This window comes from Amblyomma mixtum, chromosome 8 (assembly GCF_055824585.1).
Source record: "Amblyomma mixtum isolate Tamu chromosome 8, ASM5582458v1, whole genome shotgun sequence".
Lineage (NCBI taxonomy): Eukaryota > Metazoa > Arthropoda > Arachnida > Ixodida > Ixodidae > Amblyomma > Amblyomma mixtum.
Genome location: NC_143019.1, coordinates 5,478,646 through 5,491,085, shown reverse-complemented (window position 1 = coordinate 5,491,085; position 12,440 = coordinate 5,478,646). Strand labels below are relative to the sequence as shown.

Below are 12,440 nucleotides of genomic sequence, written 5' to 3'. Positions count from 1 at the left end.
TGATGTGGCTCAGTGAGAATTCTACATGTGTATGCTTATGCATGTAACTTGTATATAGTCACATGTACTAAGGATAGTATTAACTGGGCAATTGGTTCAGCTTAAAAGCTCTCATCATCAGATTGCAGCAAAGAAATAGCAATAAAAGACAAAAGTCATCACTGCCTTTCTGTTTTTCTTCGTCATCCTTCGGCCTGACTTCAACTTGGTTTTTTTCCAACTTCCTTATGACTACTGATGGCTCAGTTAATTCGTTTCCTTGCAACCCAGACTGGCAGTGGAATAAGGATATTTTGCTAAGAAATTGGTAATTACTAACTAGTACGACATTATTCTATATATAACAAGTGGTGCGGATATCGATTAACAAATACAGATTCTCTCTTTTGCTTGCTGCTTTGGGAATCGGAGTTGCCCTTAAAATTTCTCATATTATTTTTTACTGATCAGAAAGGACGTACCTTCAAGATTGCTGTAGAGCTTTACTGGAGAACTTAAGCATCTATGGCCCACACATACTTCAATGGCTTATTTTTCAATTCATTCTGTCCTGAGACATCATAGCTCTTATTTCTGAAAATTAACTTTTTCGCATTCTGCTTGATATGATTGTGTTTGTTTGAGATAACTGCAAAATATGAAGCAGTTCCCGTTCCCTTGACTATACAAATCATTCTATCCTAGTCTCCGCCAATATTTGCTATGTAAACTTTCCAAATCGGTTCTTGCATTTCCTTAACCTCTAGGCCAGTGTACTTACTCCCTTATCTAATTATGTATGGATTAATGAGGATGGCACATGTATACTTTTCTGAAATACGGAGCAACCACTTTGTTTTAAATTCATGGGACAGTTAAGAATGCTTTGTGGTTGTACGCACAATACGCCACCTTGTTTCTGTGCATGTCAACATTGATTGGCTCTCAACAGAACTTTCCACACTTGTTTACTATGCTGCATACTGGTTTGCACAATGTTCACTGCAATGTCACCTCAGGAAGCACTGGTAAAAGGAAGCGGCCTGCCCACTGTCACTGCAGAACAAAAGGGTGCACTTTAGTACAGTGATGCGCACCATATCCGCTTTGAAGCCACTGAGTGGTATTTCTATTTCGATTTTCGTAATGGTGTGAAAAACATGACGAAAAAAATCAGAAAAGAAATCAGTATTATTGCGTTGTCATTTTTCTGCAGTTAACACTGATCTTCCATGTTAGTAAAGGTTGGGAACATTGTAATTTCCTCATGTATAGATGCATTCATATCTGATGGTAACATGCTAAAATATGCTGATTTTTTCATGCCTGCATAATACACACATACGCATACACCTTTTCTTTAATGAGAGACAGTGGCGTGTTTGATGTCATTTGACCACACATACTATGATGTGGATAGAATTGAAGTGCGTCGGGAGTGAACAGGGACACAAGAAGAATGATATACAGGTGATGCTGGACTTCCCACAGCTGAAGAACCAAGCTGGGTAAAAATGATCTGGTTTGGTTTGGTTTGGTTTATGGGGTTTAACGTCCCAAAGCGACTAAGGCTATGAGAGACGCCGTAGTGGAGGGCTCCGGAAATTTCGACCACCTGGGGTTCTTTAACGTGCTATGACAGAGCATTGTTAAAGGCTGTGAACAAGCAGTCCACATCAGCAGCAGCAGATGCCCTCTCTACAGATGCAACAACCAATCTTGTCAAGGTCACCTTGACGTCAGAAGCAGTAGCATGGACTAAGCCTCGGTACTATTCCCTCTTATCTAAGAGCACACAGAGGCATCTGCTCTACATCACCTCTTGTGTAGGACAGTCCAGCATACACTGTTCGTGATATCGCTTTGGACAGTTGGCAGTATCAGTGAGGTGTTTGTTGCGGGTTGTCTCTTTTTGTTTCATGTTAACTATGCATATCTATTCCTACAACAAATATTTTTGTTTGTATTGAATTGGCATCTAAGCTCAGCCAACAACCAATGTTCAGTTTTGGTTTTTGGCTGTGAGAACATGTTATCACCGAACACTATAGTCAGATTCAATTTAAGTCTGCAGTGAAGCTCTGCCATCTGGACCGCCGCACAGAATTCTTCCGCGCCAAAAAAAGTAGTCCGCTGTTAAAACTTTTATTGTATACTACCATAAGAAGCTTATTACAAGAAAAAATGATAAGCTCTAGAATTCTGATACCTGGATAGATTAATAAAGTCAAACATCGAACAACTTATTTTGTTTACTGTTATTGGTTAGTGGAGTAATACAGGATGCCTCGGGCCATGACCGAGTGCTAACAACTGCTGTTTCTTTGAAGTTTTATCCTACTATACATGAGGTACGCGGTATGTGAACCAGAATCATAAAATTTCAGTCACAGCAATTTCATCTTGCTCAGATGTTTGATGTGTGTTCCACAAGGTCATCATCCTCAAATCCAGCAAACCATTGTCATGAAATGCACCATTATTTTTTTACTTGCAGTTATGTTGTAGGTAGGCAGCCAACGTCTGTGTTAAAGTACTCCACTCAGGATGTCGGTTTGCTTCTGCAAACAATGGAAACTCACTAAAAGCATGTGTTTGATTGCACAGACGGTTACCAGTTGAAAATAATAACAGTCATATTCACCCGACATCACTGCTATCATTCAGCAGCACAGAGAACCCTATGCAACAATTTTGTGGCAACAAACGACAGAGTGCAGGAACCGCTGTGTATGCGCATGTATGGAGTGCATGCTGCACGTACTGTTTCTTACTTCAGAATGCTGGCCTTTGCCAGTTACCACCCAGCAGCTATTGCCCCATTTCTATCACTATGCAAGATCAATGCTCAAATGCATGTGCGGTAATTAATATCCAACTGTACAGCACTGCATACAAGAATTCCCAGTAGGTGTCAGCAGTTCACCCATGATGACTATCATTAATCCTGCTTTTCAATTATAACCTCAGGAATGCCTTCAGGTACTTTCCCTGGGCCTTTTCACACCTCTGTCCCATTATGGGGACAGTGCTTCTAATTAGCCCCCTCAGTTCATCCATCAATAACTGTTCCCTCTTTAGGCTGTTCACTGGTACATGTTCCTCCATAATGTCATTTTCCACCTGTCTTAGTTGTTTTTTTGGGCTTCTCCCAATAAATGCAGACTTCATAATCTCTTTTGTCAGTTAATTTGTTATCCTTTGTCATTGTATGACCGTCGCAGCATTCCTTTCTGAAAATTTGACATCCTTCATTTTAAATACCCCCAGTATGCGGTCTTGACATTGCGCGCATCCATCCCGGCATCCGTGGGATTGGTACGCGTTACAGATTCCGCAAATATGTGCTTCCGAATTCGCTCACGCGGAAATGTACAGGTCACAGCCTGCCTTAATTTCGAGTGCTACCATACTGTACATGCGCCCGTTTCTTCGCCCTCCATCACGTGCCCCAGCAGTACGGAAGCTCTTTCGCAGCGGCTCAATGCGCGGGCACAGCGGGGAATCAAGGCATCAACCCACGAGACGATTCACTTTGAAACCGGTTCGCATCTCCGTGGTTCGCCGCGTGGCGTCACCTTTGCGTGTGCAAAGTTCTTCGTCCTGTTGCCGGCTGAACTTCGGCACGCCATGGCTATGCCGAAGTTCAGCCTAGGTGCCGGTCGCCGAGGAGCAAAAAAAGACCACGTTTTCGCACCGTCTAGGTTGCCAACAGGAGCATGCTATTGGACAGACGGCAATCCCGGGCGCGCCAATCGGAACGCTTTAAACCATCCGCCTCGTCCGCCAGCTCCAAAATGATCGTACAACACCCATTCCGCCCCACGCCCGAGCGAAGGCCGAAAGCGAGCGGTTCGCTCGCTGGCGGATCCGCCCAAAAACGATCGTACAACGGCCTTTACAAACCGGTACTTTCTGGTCATTTCTCTAGTTTTGTGTCTGTTTTTATATGTCCACATCGGACGCATGCGGCCGCAATGTCGCAACCAGTTCCTCTGAATTTTTAATGGCTTCCGATAAGGGTCTGCTCTGCTGAGGAAAGCGACCGGACGTGTAGTGCATGTGCGCTACACGTCCCTCGAAGGCCAGCAACATGATAACCCAAGGCCAGCAACCTCTTTGAAATCTCCCTCCTTCAAAATAGCGCCAACGGAAGCTTTGAGTTTCGATGTCGCATCATTGCGTTGCCGACTGGCTTCCGTCCTACGACTCGGGTGCAGGAGCGTGGTGCTGCGACTAAGCACGCCTGTGATCGAACCTTCTAGGCAGCCATGTGTGCGCTCTGTGCCCGAGGATATTGTAGAGGAGCCTTCATCTGACCAGATGCCGTGAATTTTATGTCTCATATGATGCTATGTTTTAGTCTGCGGCGCGGAGCATTTACTGATGTGCCCTTTAGCGCCCCGGCTCTCTTATTTTATTGAGGTGTTGTGACAGCCAGAATCTTTTAGCGACTACAGGTAGCCATGGCTCAATAGATCCGAATGCAGGGGAAAAGGCAGATAATAGTGTTTTAAATAAAAGCTTTCCAAACGAAGGACATTTTTCTGACACTATGGCGATAAGACAGCATCAATATTAATTTTCATGACAGCCCTCGCTATCAGCGACGTGCATGTGCCCCACGCTCAAGTGCAACTGATCCTTGCCTGAAAGAGTAGAAGAGTGAACGCTAGTTCTTGTGTGTACCAACTATTTCTCTTAATAGGAAGATGTATCCACCACGAAAAATGTCCTGGGTTATTGGATTAAAGTAGCTTTTTATATACGAAGGTGATTAATTGCAAACGCACAGCTAGTATCGGATATCTCACAACTTCGCACGGCCTATAGCTAGTCTGCATTGCTGTAAAAGTTGTCGCGATAATGATGACACACACACTGGGGACCAGCAGCATGTTTATGTAATTCGCTTACCGCAAGCTGTTAGAATGTGCGCTCAGGAATCTATGCGTGTGCAGCTATCAAAGAACGTGACGATGTGGAACGCATTCTGTGAAAGTATTGCTGCTTTTGATTATGCGGAATACATTTTTTGTTAACATAGTTAAATAGAGAAAATGTAATTGCTTTGGACGACACATGGGCACATTACCTACGCTGAATAAGTTTAATTTTAAAGGAAGTAAGGCGCTCGCATGTCTGCTGGACATTGCTGTTTTTGAAAAAAATTACGGTAGAAGTAAATCACACTATTTATTGTTTTACTGCATTCTTTCACGCAGCCTCCATCCAATTTAGGCAGGACCAGTGCTGGAGCAGATGACCGACCCCGTGCAGCAGAGGGCCCTGAAAGAGGACCGGCTGTTCGGTGTTGACTCACGATGGAGCTGGGTGACGGCGGGCTTCCTGAGCTGGCATTTGTCAATGGCCCTGGTCACGCCACAATCCTTGGGAGTCGTCTTTTACGGAATCCTCCAGAGCTTCAGCGTCTCCAGGGAACAGGCGGCGTGGCCTCTTGTACTCGGCGGAAGCCTGGGCTACTTAGCAGGTATACGGACGCCCACAATTACCCGATTTATTTGCTAGTTACCGCTTTCAGCGGGTTTTCTGTTTTTCTATGGTAAAAAAGAACGTATTTTGGCGCATCTACAGTCTGGTGTGTATTAGAAAGTGTAAGGATCAACTGCTAAACATAACACTTTTTCGCGTCACATAGGTACTGCGACGTTAACAAAATTGCTCGAGTTACTCTGTACTCACCTATGGGGCAGAAACGTGGAGGCTGACAAAGGAGGTTCAGCTTAAGTTAAGGACAACATAGCGAGCTATGGAAAGAAAAATTAGCGGTATAACGTTAAGAGATCAAAAGCGGGCTGAGCGGGTGAGGGAAGAAACGCGGGTTATAGACATTCTAGCCGAAATCAAGAGGAACAAATGGGTTTGGGCAAAGCTTGTGGTGCGAAGGCAAGATAACCGCTGGTCTTTAAGGGTAGCGGAGTGGATTCTATGAGAAGGCAAGCGTAGCAGGGGGCGGCAGTGGGCGGATGAGATTAAGAAGTTTGTGGGGATACGGTAGCCGCAACTGGCAAAGGACAGCGTTAAGTGAAGATACATGGGAGAGGCCTTTGCCCTGGACTGGGCGTAGTCAGGCTGGTGATGAGGATGATGATTACTGCGCTTACTATGATACAGTTCGCTCTCAGCCTCGGGCATGCTCCTGATTTTGAACCTCCCATTCATTCCGTTGTAAAAATTTATAGAATAAAAAAAGCGTAAACCGGATCATTTAATTTTCTTTAGCAGCATCCCTCGCCGCCTAAATTTACTAAGGAGTGGAGTGCTTTTCTGGGCAGAAGATAGTACAGCGTGCGCGCTCCATCCACGAAGCCGCCACGGTGGCTGAGTGGCTACGGCGCTCGGCTGCTGACCGCGAAAAACGCTGGTTCGATCTCGGCATCGGCGATCGCATTTAGATGAAGCCAGAATGCTGAGAGGCCCGTGTAATCTACGATATCATTGCAGGAAGAGCCCCAGGTGGTCTAAATTATCTGGAGCCCTTTACAACGGCGTCCCTCAGGGTCTAAGTAGTTTTAGGGCGTTAAACCCTGTCAATTACTCCATCCAGTGGGCAGTTGATAAATTCGCCTACCCGCTAGACTGCGATTTCTTTTTTTTAATTTAGTAATAGAAAGAATGCGTTCACTCCATCAGATGATGTGTACTTCACTCTAGCTTTACTCCGCCACTAGTTTTGTTCGCAATGGAACCAAAGCTAAATGCTTAAACATGCTATCCTTCCCTACACAGACGAGTATAGTCCTCCGTTGCCGTTACTTCTTTCCTTTTAAAGCAATTTATAATCGTACTGCCCGTTGCTATAGGCATATTTTGAACCTAATTGCGAGTTTCAAACTCTAGAACGTCACCAAAAACTTCGGAATTTTGGACACAGAACTTTTTGAAGTCTTACGCCCGTCGGGGATTTTCGGCACACCAGGCACCGGCAAAAAGAAAGATGGCGTCTGGACTACAGCTGCGGCCGTCGTGAAGAAGAAAATGTCTTCACGAAAAGGGCATAAAACTGATGCCAGCAACGCATCCCAGCTCCGCAGTGTCGGCAGAGTCATGCGCTGTTTAAGGCGAGCGCCTTTAATGGCTCATGCTGTCGTCCGTCCGTTAACAAAGCGTGTAACACGCGTTTAACTCGGAAAATAAAAAGGATAAAAGAAAAGCAATAGTTGCTTCAGATAGAGGAGTATAAAATCAACCTAGAAACCAAATTCGAGAGGCCCGTGTACTGTGCGATGTCAGTGCACGTTAAAGAACCCCAGGTGGTCGAAGTTTCCGGAGCCCTCCATTACGGCGTCTCTCATAGCCTTAGTCGCTTTGGGACGTTAAACCCCATAAACCAAACCAAACCAAGTTTTATTACTGTAGAGTAATTAGTTTTTTAATTATAGGCAAAAATGTCGAAATTTTGTCGAAATAGCGCGGACGCCGATATAGCCACGGGAACAATGTGACGTCACATTCTCCGGAAGTCGTCACGGCATAGTGAAAATTTTCACAGAATGGTCGGAAAAACGTCGGATTCGTGTCAAAATAGAAGGGAAATGTGTAATTAAGCGTAATTAGCACTTAAGGTTGCCGAAAGATGTATAATTTGAATATTGATATAGCCACGGGAACGGTTGTCACATCCAACAGAAGTCGCCACGGCATAAAGTTGTCGGCTTTCGCCTCTCAACACTTTAGTTGCCAAAGTGTCCTCGCAATTTTTCTATTGTGTTTATGAGTTGTGTGGTCTCTCCTTTAGCACAGCTAAGGGTGTATGGGCCGTTTCGGTAGGTAGCGAGAGAAGCGCGCTTGGTACAGCGAGCTCACGCTGGAGCGTACGTATACTCTGCGCAGAAGCTTCGTTTAAAGGCTGTGGCTAGAGTTCCGTCCAGACGGAACTACTATTTGCGTCAGAGTTCCGTCTAGACGGAACTACAACTTGCGCTAAAGTTCCGTCCAGACGGAACTGCATGTAGCAATGGGGTTCCGTCCAGACGGAACTGTATCTGACACCATACAGTTCCGTCCAGCGTTATCTGCCATAAGAGCTATGTCAAGACGGAATTAAAGCTGGCGTTAGGGATGTGGAAACCAGTTTGCTTGCAGACTTTTGCATGTCCATTTAAAAAAGTGGCAATCCTGTTCCGCCTAATGTGTGACAGGATATCCTTTTGCATCATTTTATTTTTCAAGCAGTCAGTGAGAAATGGCAATAGATCGAGTTTTGGCTTGGGTTTGTTGGTGCGTTTTCATAATGCTTGTTGACCGTTTGTGTACGTCTTAGTCGTTTTCGCGCTACGTCATCTTGCAGCACAAATAGCGACAGGGCATCGCATCACTTCGCGAAGAGTTTCTGCACTCTGCTTCTAACAGTGTCATTCTCCCGATCCTGCATGCATGCACGGAAGTTATACCTTCGAGGATGTAACTAAACGCTGTATGCGGACAGATATTTTGGTGCCGTATACATGCGTAGAAAGAACATCTGCATACAGCTTTGTCAACTGGTTATTCCAGAGGCAAAGAAATGCTTTATGTGGGTAGAAATCCCCCATTTTGTATAGTATGGACCGTACGGACGCTAGACAGTTTTAGTTTTACGTACGTAGAACCAAGGGCGTCCGCAGAATTTTTTGCAGGGGGGGGCCCCATTGGTTGTTGGCGCCGGAGGGGGGGGGGTATGTTCGTAGCAAAAAGGCACTATTTGCTGAGTAAATTTATTTATTTATATACAAATAAAATAAATAAGTAAAATACACACATGAAAGAAAAATTACGAACAGCAAATTAAAGCGAGGCTAGGAGAGATACATTGGAATTTATCAACGAAGAAACAATTAAAATTAATAAAAATGCAAAAAGATACTATCACTTCGTGGAGAAGAGTGCTCAGTCTTGCTGCATACGGGTTCTCGACACACCCGGATTGATGACCAGCACACAGCACAATATGTTCACAAACACGCAACGACAGTCACTCAGTCAGTCTTCCTTGAACAGAAACTGTAGACGCCTCGGATTTTTCTGGGCGGATTGCGTGATGACACTGGTGATAAATTCATTTCTGTGCTTCATTACACGCTCTCGGTGCACACTCATCATACAAAGGCCGTCCAGTCTGTCGTTTGTCATCGTTGAGCGTAGCCACGTTTTCACTCTCCTCATTGTACTGAAGGAGCGTTCGACCGTACAGGTAGTAACTGGCAAAGCCAGAGCCACCTCAATGGCTTTTGCAACACCAGGGAAGAATGTCTTGGCCTGATGTAGAAGCTCGCAGTAAGTTATTTCTGATGGGTCCCCAGTTTTGTTGCACCACATCTCGTACCAAGAGATGGCCTCTTCCTTGAAGTTGTCGATGCCGTAAAAGCACTGGAGTTCTTCGGCGAGAACAGCGAACTCAACACGGCTCAAGTGCTTCATTTTTGATGGATGCAGCTGGAGAAGTTTGAAGCTCCTCTCATTGCTTTCAGAAAAGCGCCGAGCTAAAGAAGCAGTGAGGGAGTCCAAGTACGGCACATATATTGCCACACGGTAGTATTCCTCCGGCGACTGAATCCCGTAGTTGTCTCGGTGGGCCTGGCGAGAGACTTGTCTTGGCACAGATATCACCACATTTAAGTGATTGGCTGCCTCCCTTGCTGCATTCATGATGTTAGAGAACTCCTCTACAGCGTTTGTCCGGTGGCCGCGAAAAATACGTTGTAGCTCAGTGATGTGGCCATGCACAGAATGGAAGTCCATGGATACACCTTGCAGAATGTTCGTAGCTGGTTCGAGCCGAGCGCTGTACTTCGCTACAATATGCAAGCAGACGACGAAAGATGAGCTTGTTGTTGCGCAGTAGAGGATGTGAGCTCGTTGTCTAGTTGCAGCGTTCGAGCATGATTCCGTGGACGCGAGCTGCTCGAGTGCTTCGACTATGGCCACGTAATGCTGAGAGAAGATCCTAATAGACTTGTACTTTGCAGACCATCTTGTCTCACACAGCATCGGAATGTTGGGCACCAATTTTCTCCGGAGCACGCTCTCGCGGAAGAAGTTTATGGTTTGTTTGATTATCCCAATTGTGTTTCGAATTTCAGAGACGTCGTTCAAATCGTTGATGACGAGATTTAGTTTGTGACTTGCACAGTGGAAAAATAGTGCCTTCGGGAACTGTTTTTGTATAATTTTGTTCACTCCAGCTTCTTTTCCAGCCATTGTAGAGCATGCATCGTACCCCTGTCCAACGAGGTTCGAAAGAATCAGTCCGACATTCGTCAAAAGCTTCAAGATTGCCGCGGCGATGCAAGCGGAGTTTAATTGCTCCAGCTCTACAAATCCCAAAAACTGCTCTCGAACGCACACTTCGACTTCCGCCTTGTCAATAAAGCGAACGCCTATATACATCTGCTCTTTTCCTGAAATATCTGCAGTTTCGTCAGCAAGAACGGAAAAAGCAAACGCTTTGTTAGTTTCGGTAACTATCTGCTCTCTCAGGATGTCGCCACAGATTGTGATGATCTCGTTCTGGACGCGGACAGAAGTGTACTTGGCATTGCCAGCAGAAGAAGCGAAGTGCTCCTGAAGTAGAGTATCTCCAGCTTCTACACGAAAGTCAAGCAGATCATTGAAGACTCCACTATCGGACTGCTTGCCGCGAATCGGCAAGTCATGAGTCGCGCAAAAGACAATGGTGGAAACTATTGGAAATAGTTTCTCACGGTTCCTTTCAACTTGCGCGTGCAGTGCTCTGTTCAGCTGCTGTACAACGGGTAGCTGCTTGCCTTTCATCACATCCATAAAGTTCTGTGAGGCCGTCATTGCCTCCTGGTGCCATTGGGATTTTACGTGATCCCTGCACGCCTCGTGCATTTTTCTGTAGTTACTGAAAGCGCGCACGATAAAACTACCTTGAGTACCCCGGTGAACACGCGGAGGAAAAATGACGCAAAAACGACAAAAGGCGCCTTTCGCTGTCGCTGAGTACGCAAGCCAGGGGGCGTAATCTCCCAGCCACTGATGTCGAAAAGGCCTCTTTCCAGGTGTTACATCCTTCTTAAAATCATATGTGACATTTGGCGACCATGGCTTAGTAAGAAGACGTAACTTCAAAAAGTCCGGTATGCCAGTGAGTTTAGCTTTGCCTAGAAACTCTCCTAAGTCATATTCTTGAGGCAAGTTATTTGTTTTCTTGATGTTGTCTCCGGACTTCGATCCCAAGCAAGGAGAAAGGGAATCGTTTCGGCTTACTGCGTGACCGGAGCTCGCTGGTGGAGTTCCTTCCATGGAGACGACGACGCCGGCTACTGTCCGGTGATGAAAGGTTGCATCGCTCTGGTCAAATCCGGACTTGAATCCCAAGAAAGGAGAAATGGAATCATCTCGGCCTGCTGCATCACCTGAACTCACTGTTGACAGAGTCCCTTCCATGGAGTCGACGACATCAGCTACTGTCCGGTGATAAAAGCTTGCATCACTCTGTTCAAATGCTACACCGTTGTCACATGTCACACCAGAATCTGCAGGGGCGCATTTGGATAATGCTTCGTCAGACAACCGCTGACGCTTGAAGAAGCGTCGAATATCCATCATTCGGGACCGCGCGAGACAAAGCTGGCTATGGAGTTCCTCGGGGTTGGTAGTGTTAAAAATATATACACATTGATTGGAAAAACGGTTGAATGCGTACGTTGAAAACAAAAAATGACTATGTATGCAGCGAAAACTTATTTACAAGATAAATGCACGCTCGCAGCTTCATACACCTCGCTCCATCTTGCTCGCGCAACCGCACAGTCGAGTATTTGCACACACACTACTCGCCGCTCGTCGTTTTCTCGTCCGCTGTCTTGGTTGTTCTCAGCTTCGTTGACAACCGGCCACTAAAAACACCGAAGCACAAACAAAGAGGCGCGCACACGCAAGGAACGCCACGCGACTTCCGAGGGGAAGGGACACTCGCCACTCCGGTCGGAAAATTTGTTTTGTGTGTTTTTATGAGGTTCAGAGCCCCAAAACGACTCAGGCTATGAGGGACGGACGGTCTCTTTACCATGCACTGACATCGCATAGTACATGGGCGCTGTTGGGATTTGAGGCCCAGCCAGAGGTGACAGGCGAGCCAGGCAGGCGCCATCGGGCTGCCTTGACCAAAGGCGCTGGTTTCCGGAGAAGACGCAAGGAACGCTGGTGTGGGGGCGCCTCTGGAGACTGCGTCGCCGTGAACAAAAGCAGCTAATCCCCTTTGCAGAAAATTCTGAAAGCGGCGCTTGTACCGAACTGCGCTCTCCCGTGGATCGGAGGAGACAGCGAGCGGCGGCGGCGCCAACTCATCGCCCGCTTGCCCCTGAGCAGTCCGACAAAGCGGGGATGGACACGGCTGATTTGTCCCTCCCTCCTGAAGAATTCATCGGTGGCCGGGGTGTGCACTGTCTGCCTCCGTGTCGCTATCTCTCTAGAGATCAAAGAAACAGGCACAC

At 46.2% G+C, this 12,440-nt stretch overlaps 1 protein-coding gene across 1 annotated transcript in view; it reads left to right on the top strand.

Moving 5' to 3' along the window:
• The first annotated feature begins 5,118 nt into the window (after nt 1-5,118).
• LOC149331198 (monocarboxylate transporter 3-like) overlaps nt 5,119-12,440 on the top strand; it is a 29,676-nt gene continuing 22,354 nt past the window's right edge. The window contains exon 1 of the mRNA XM_089555418.1: nt 5,119-5,470. Within this exon, the coding sequence (XP_089411544.1) occupies nt 5,242-5,470 (229 nt within the window). The 5' untranslated portion in view covers nt 5,119-5,241. The remainder of the gene's footprint in view (nt 5,471-12,440) is intronic.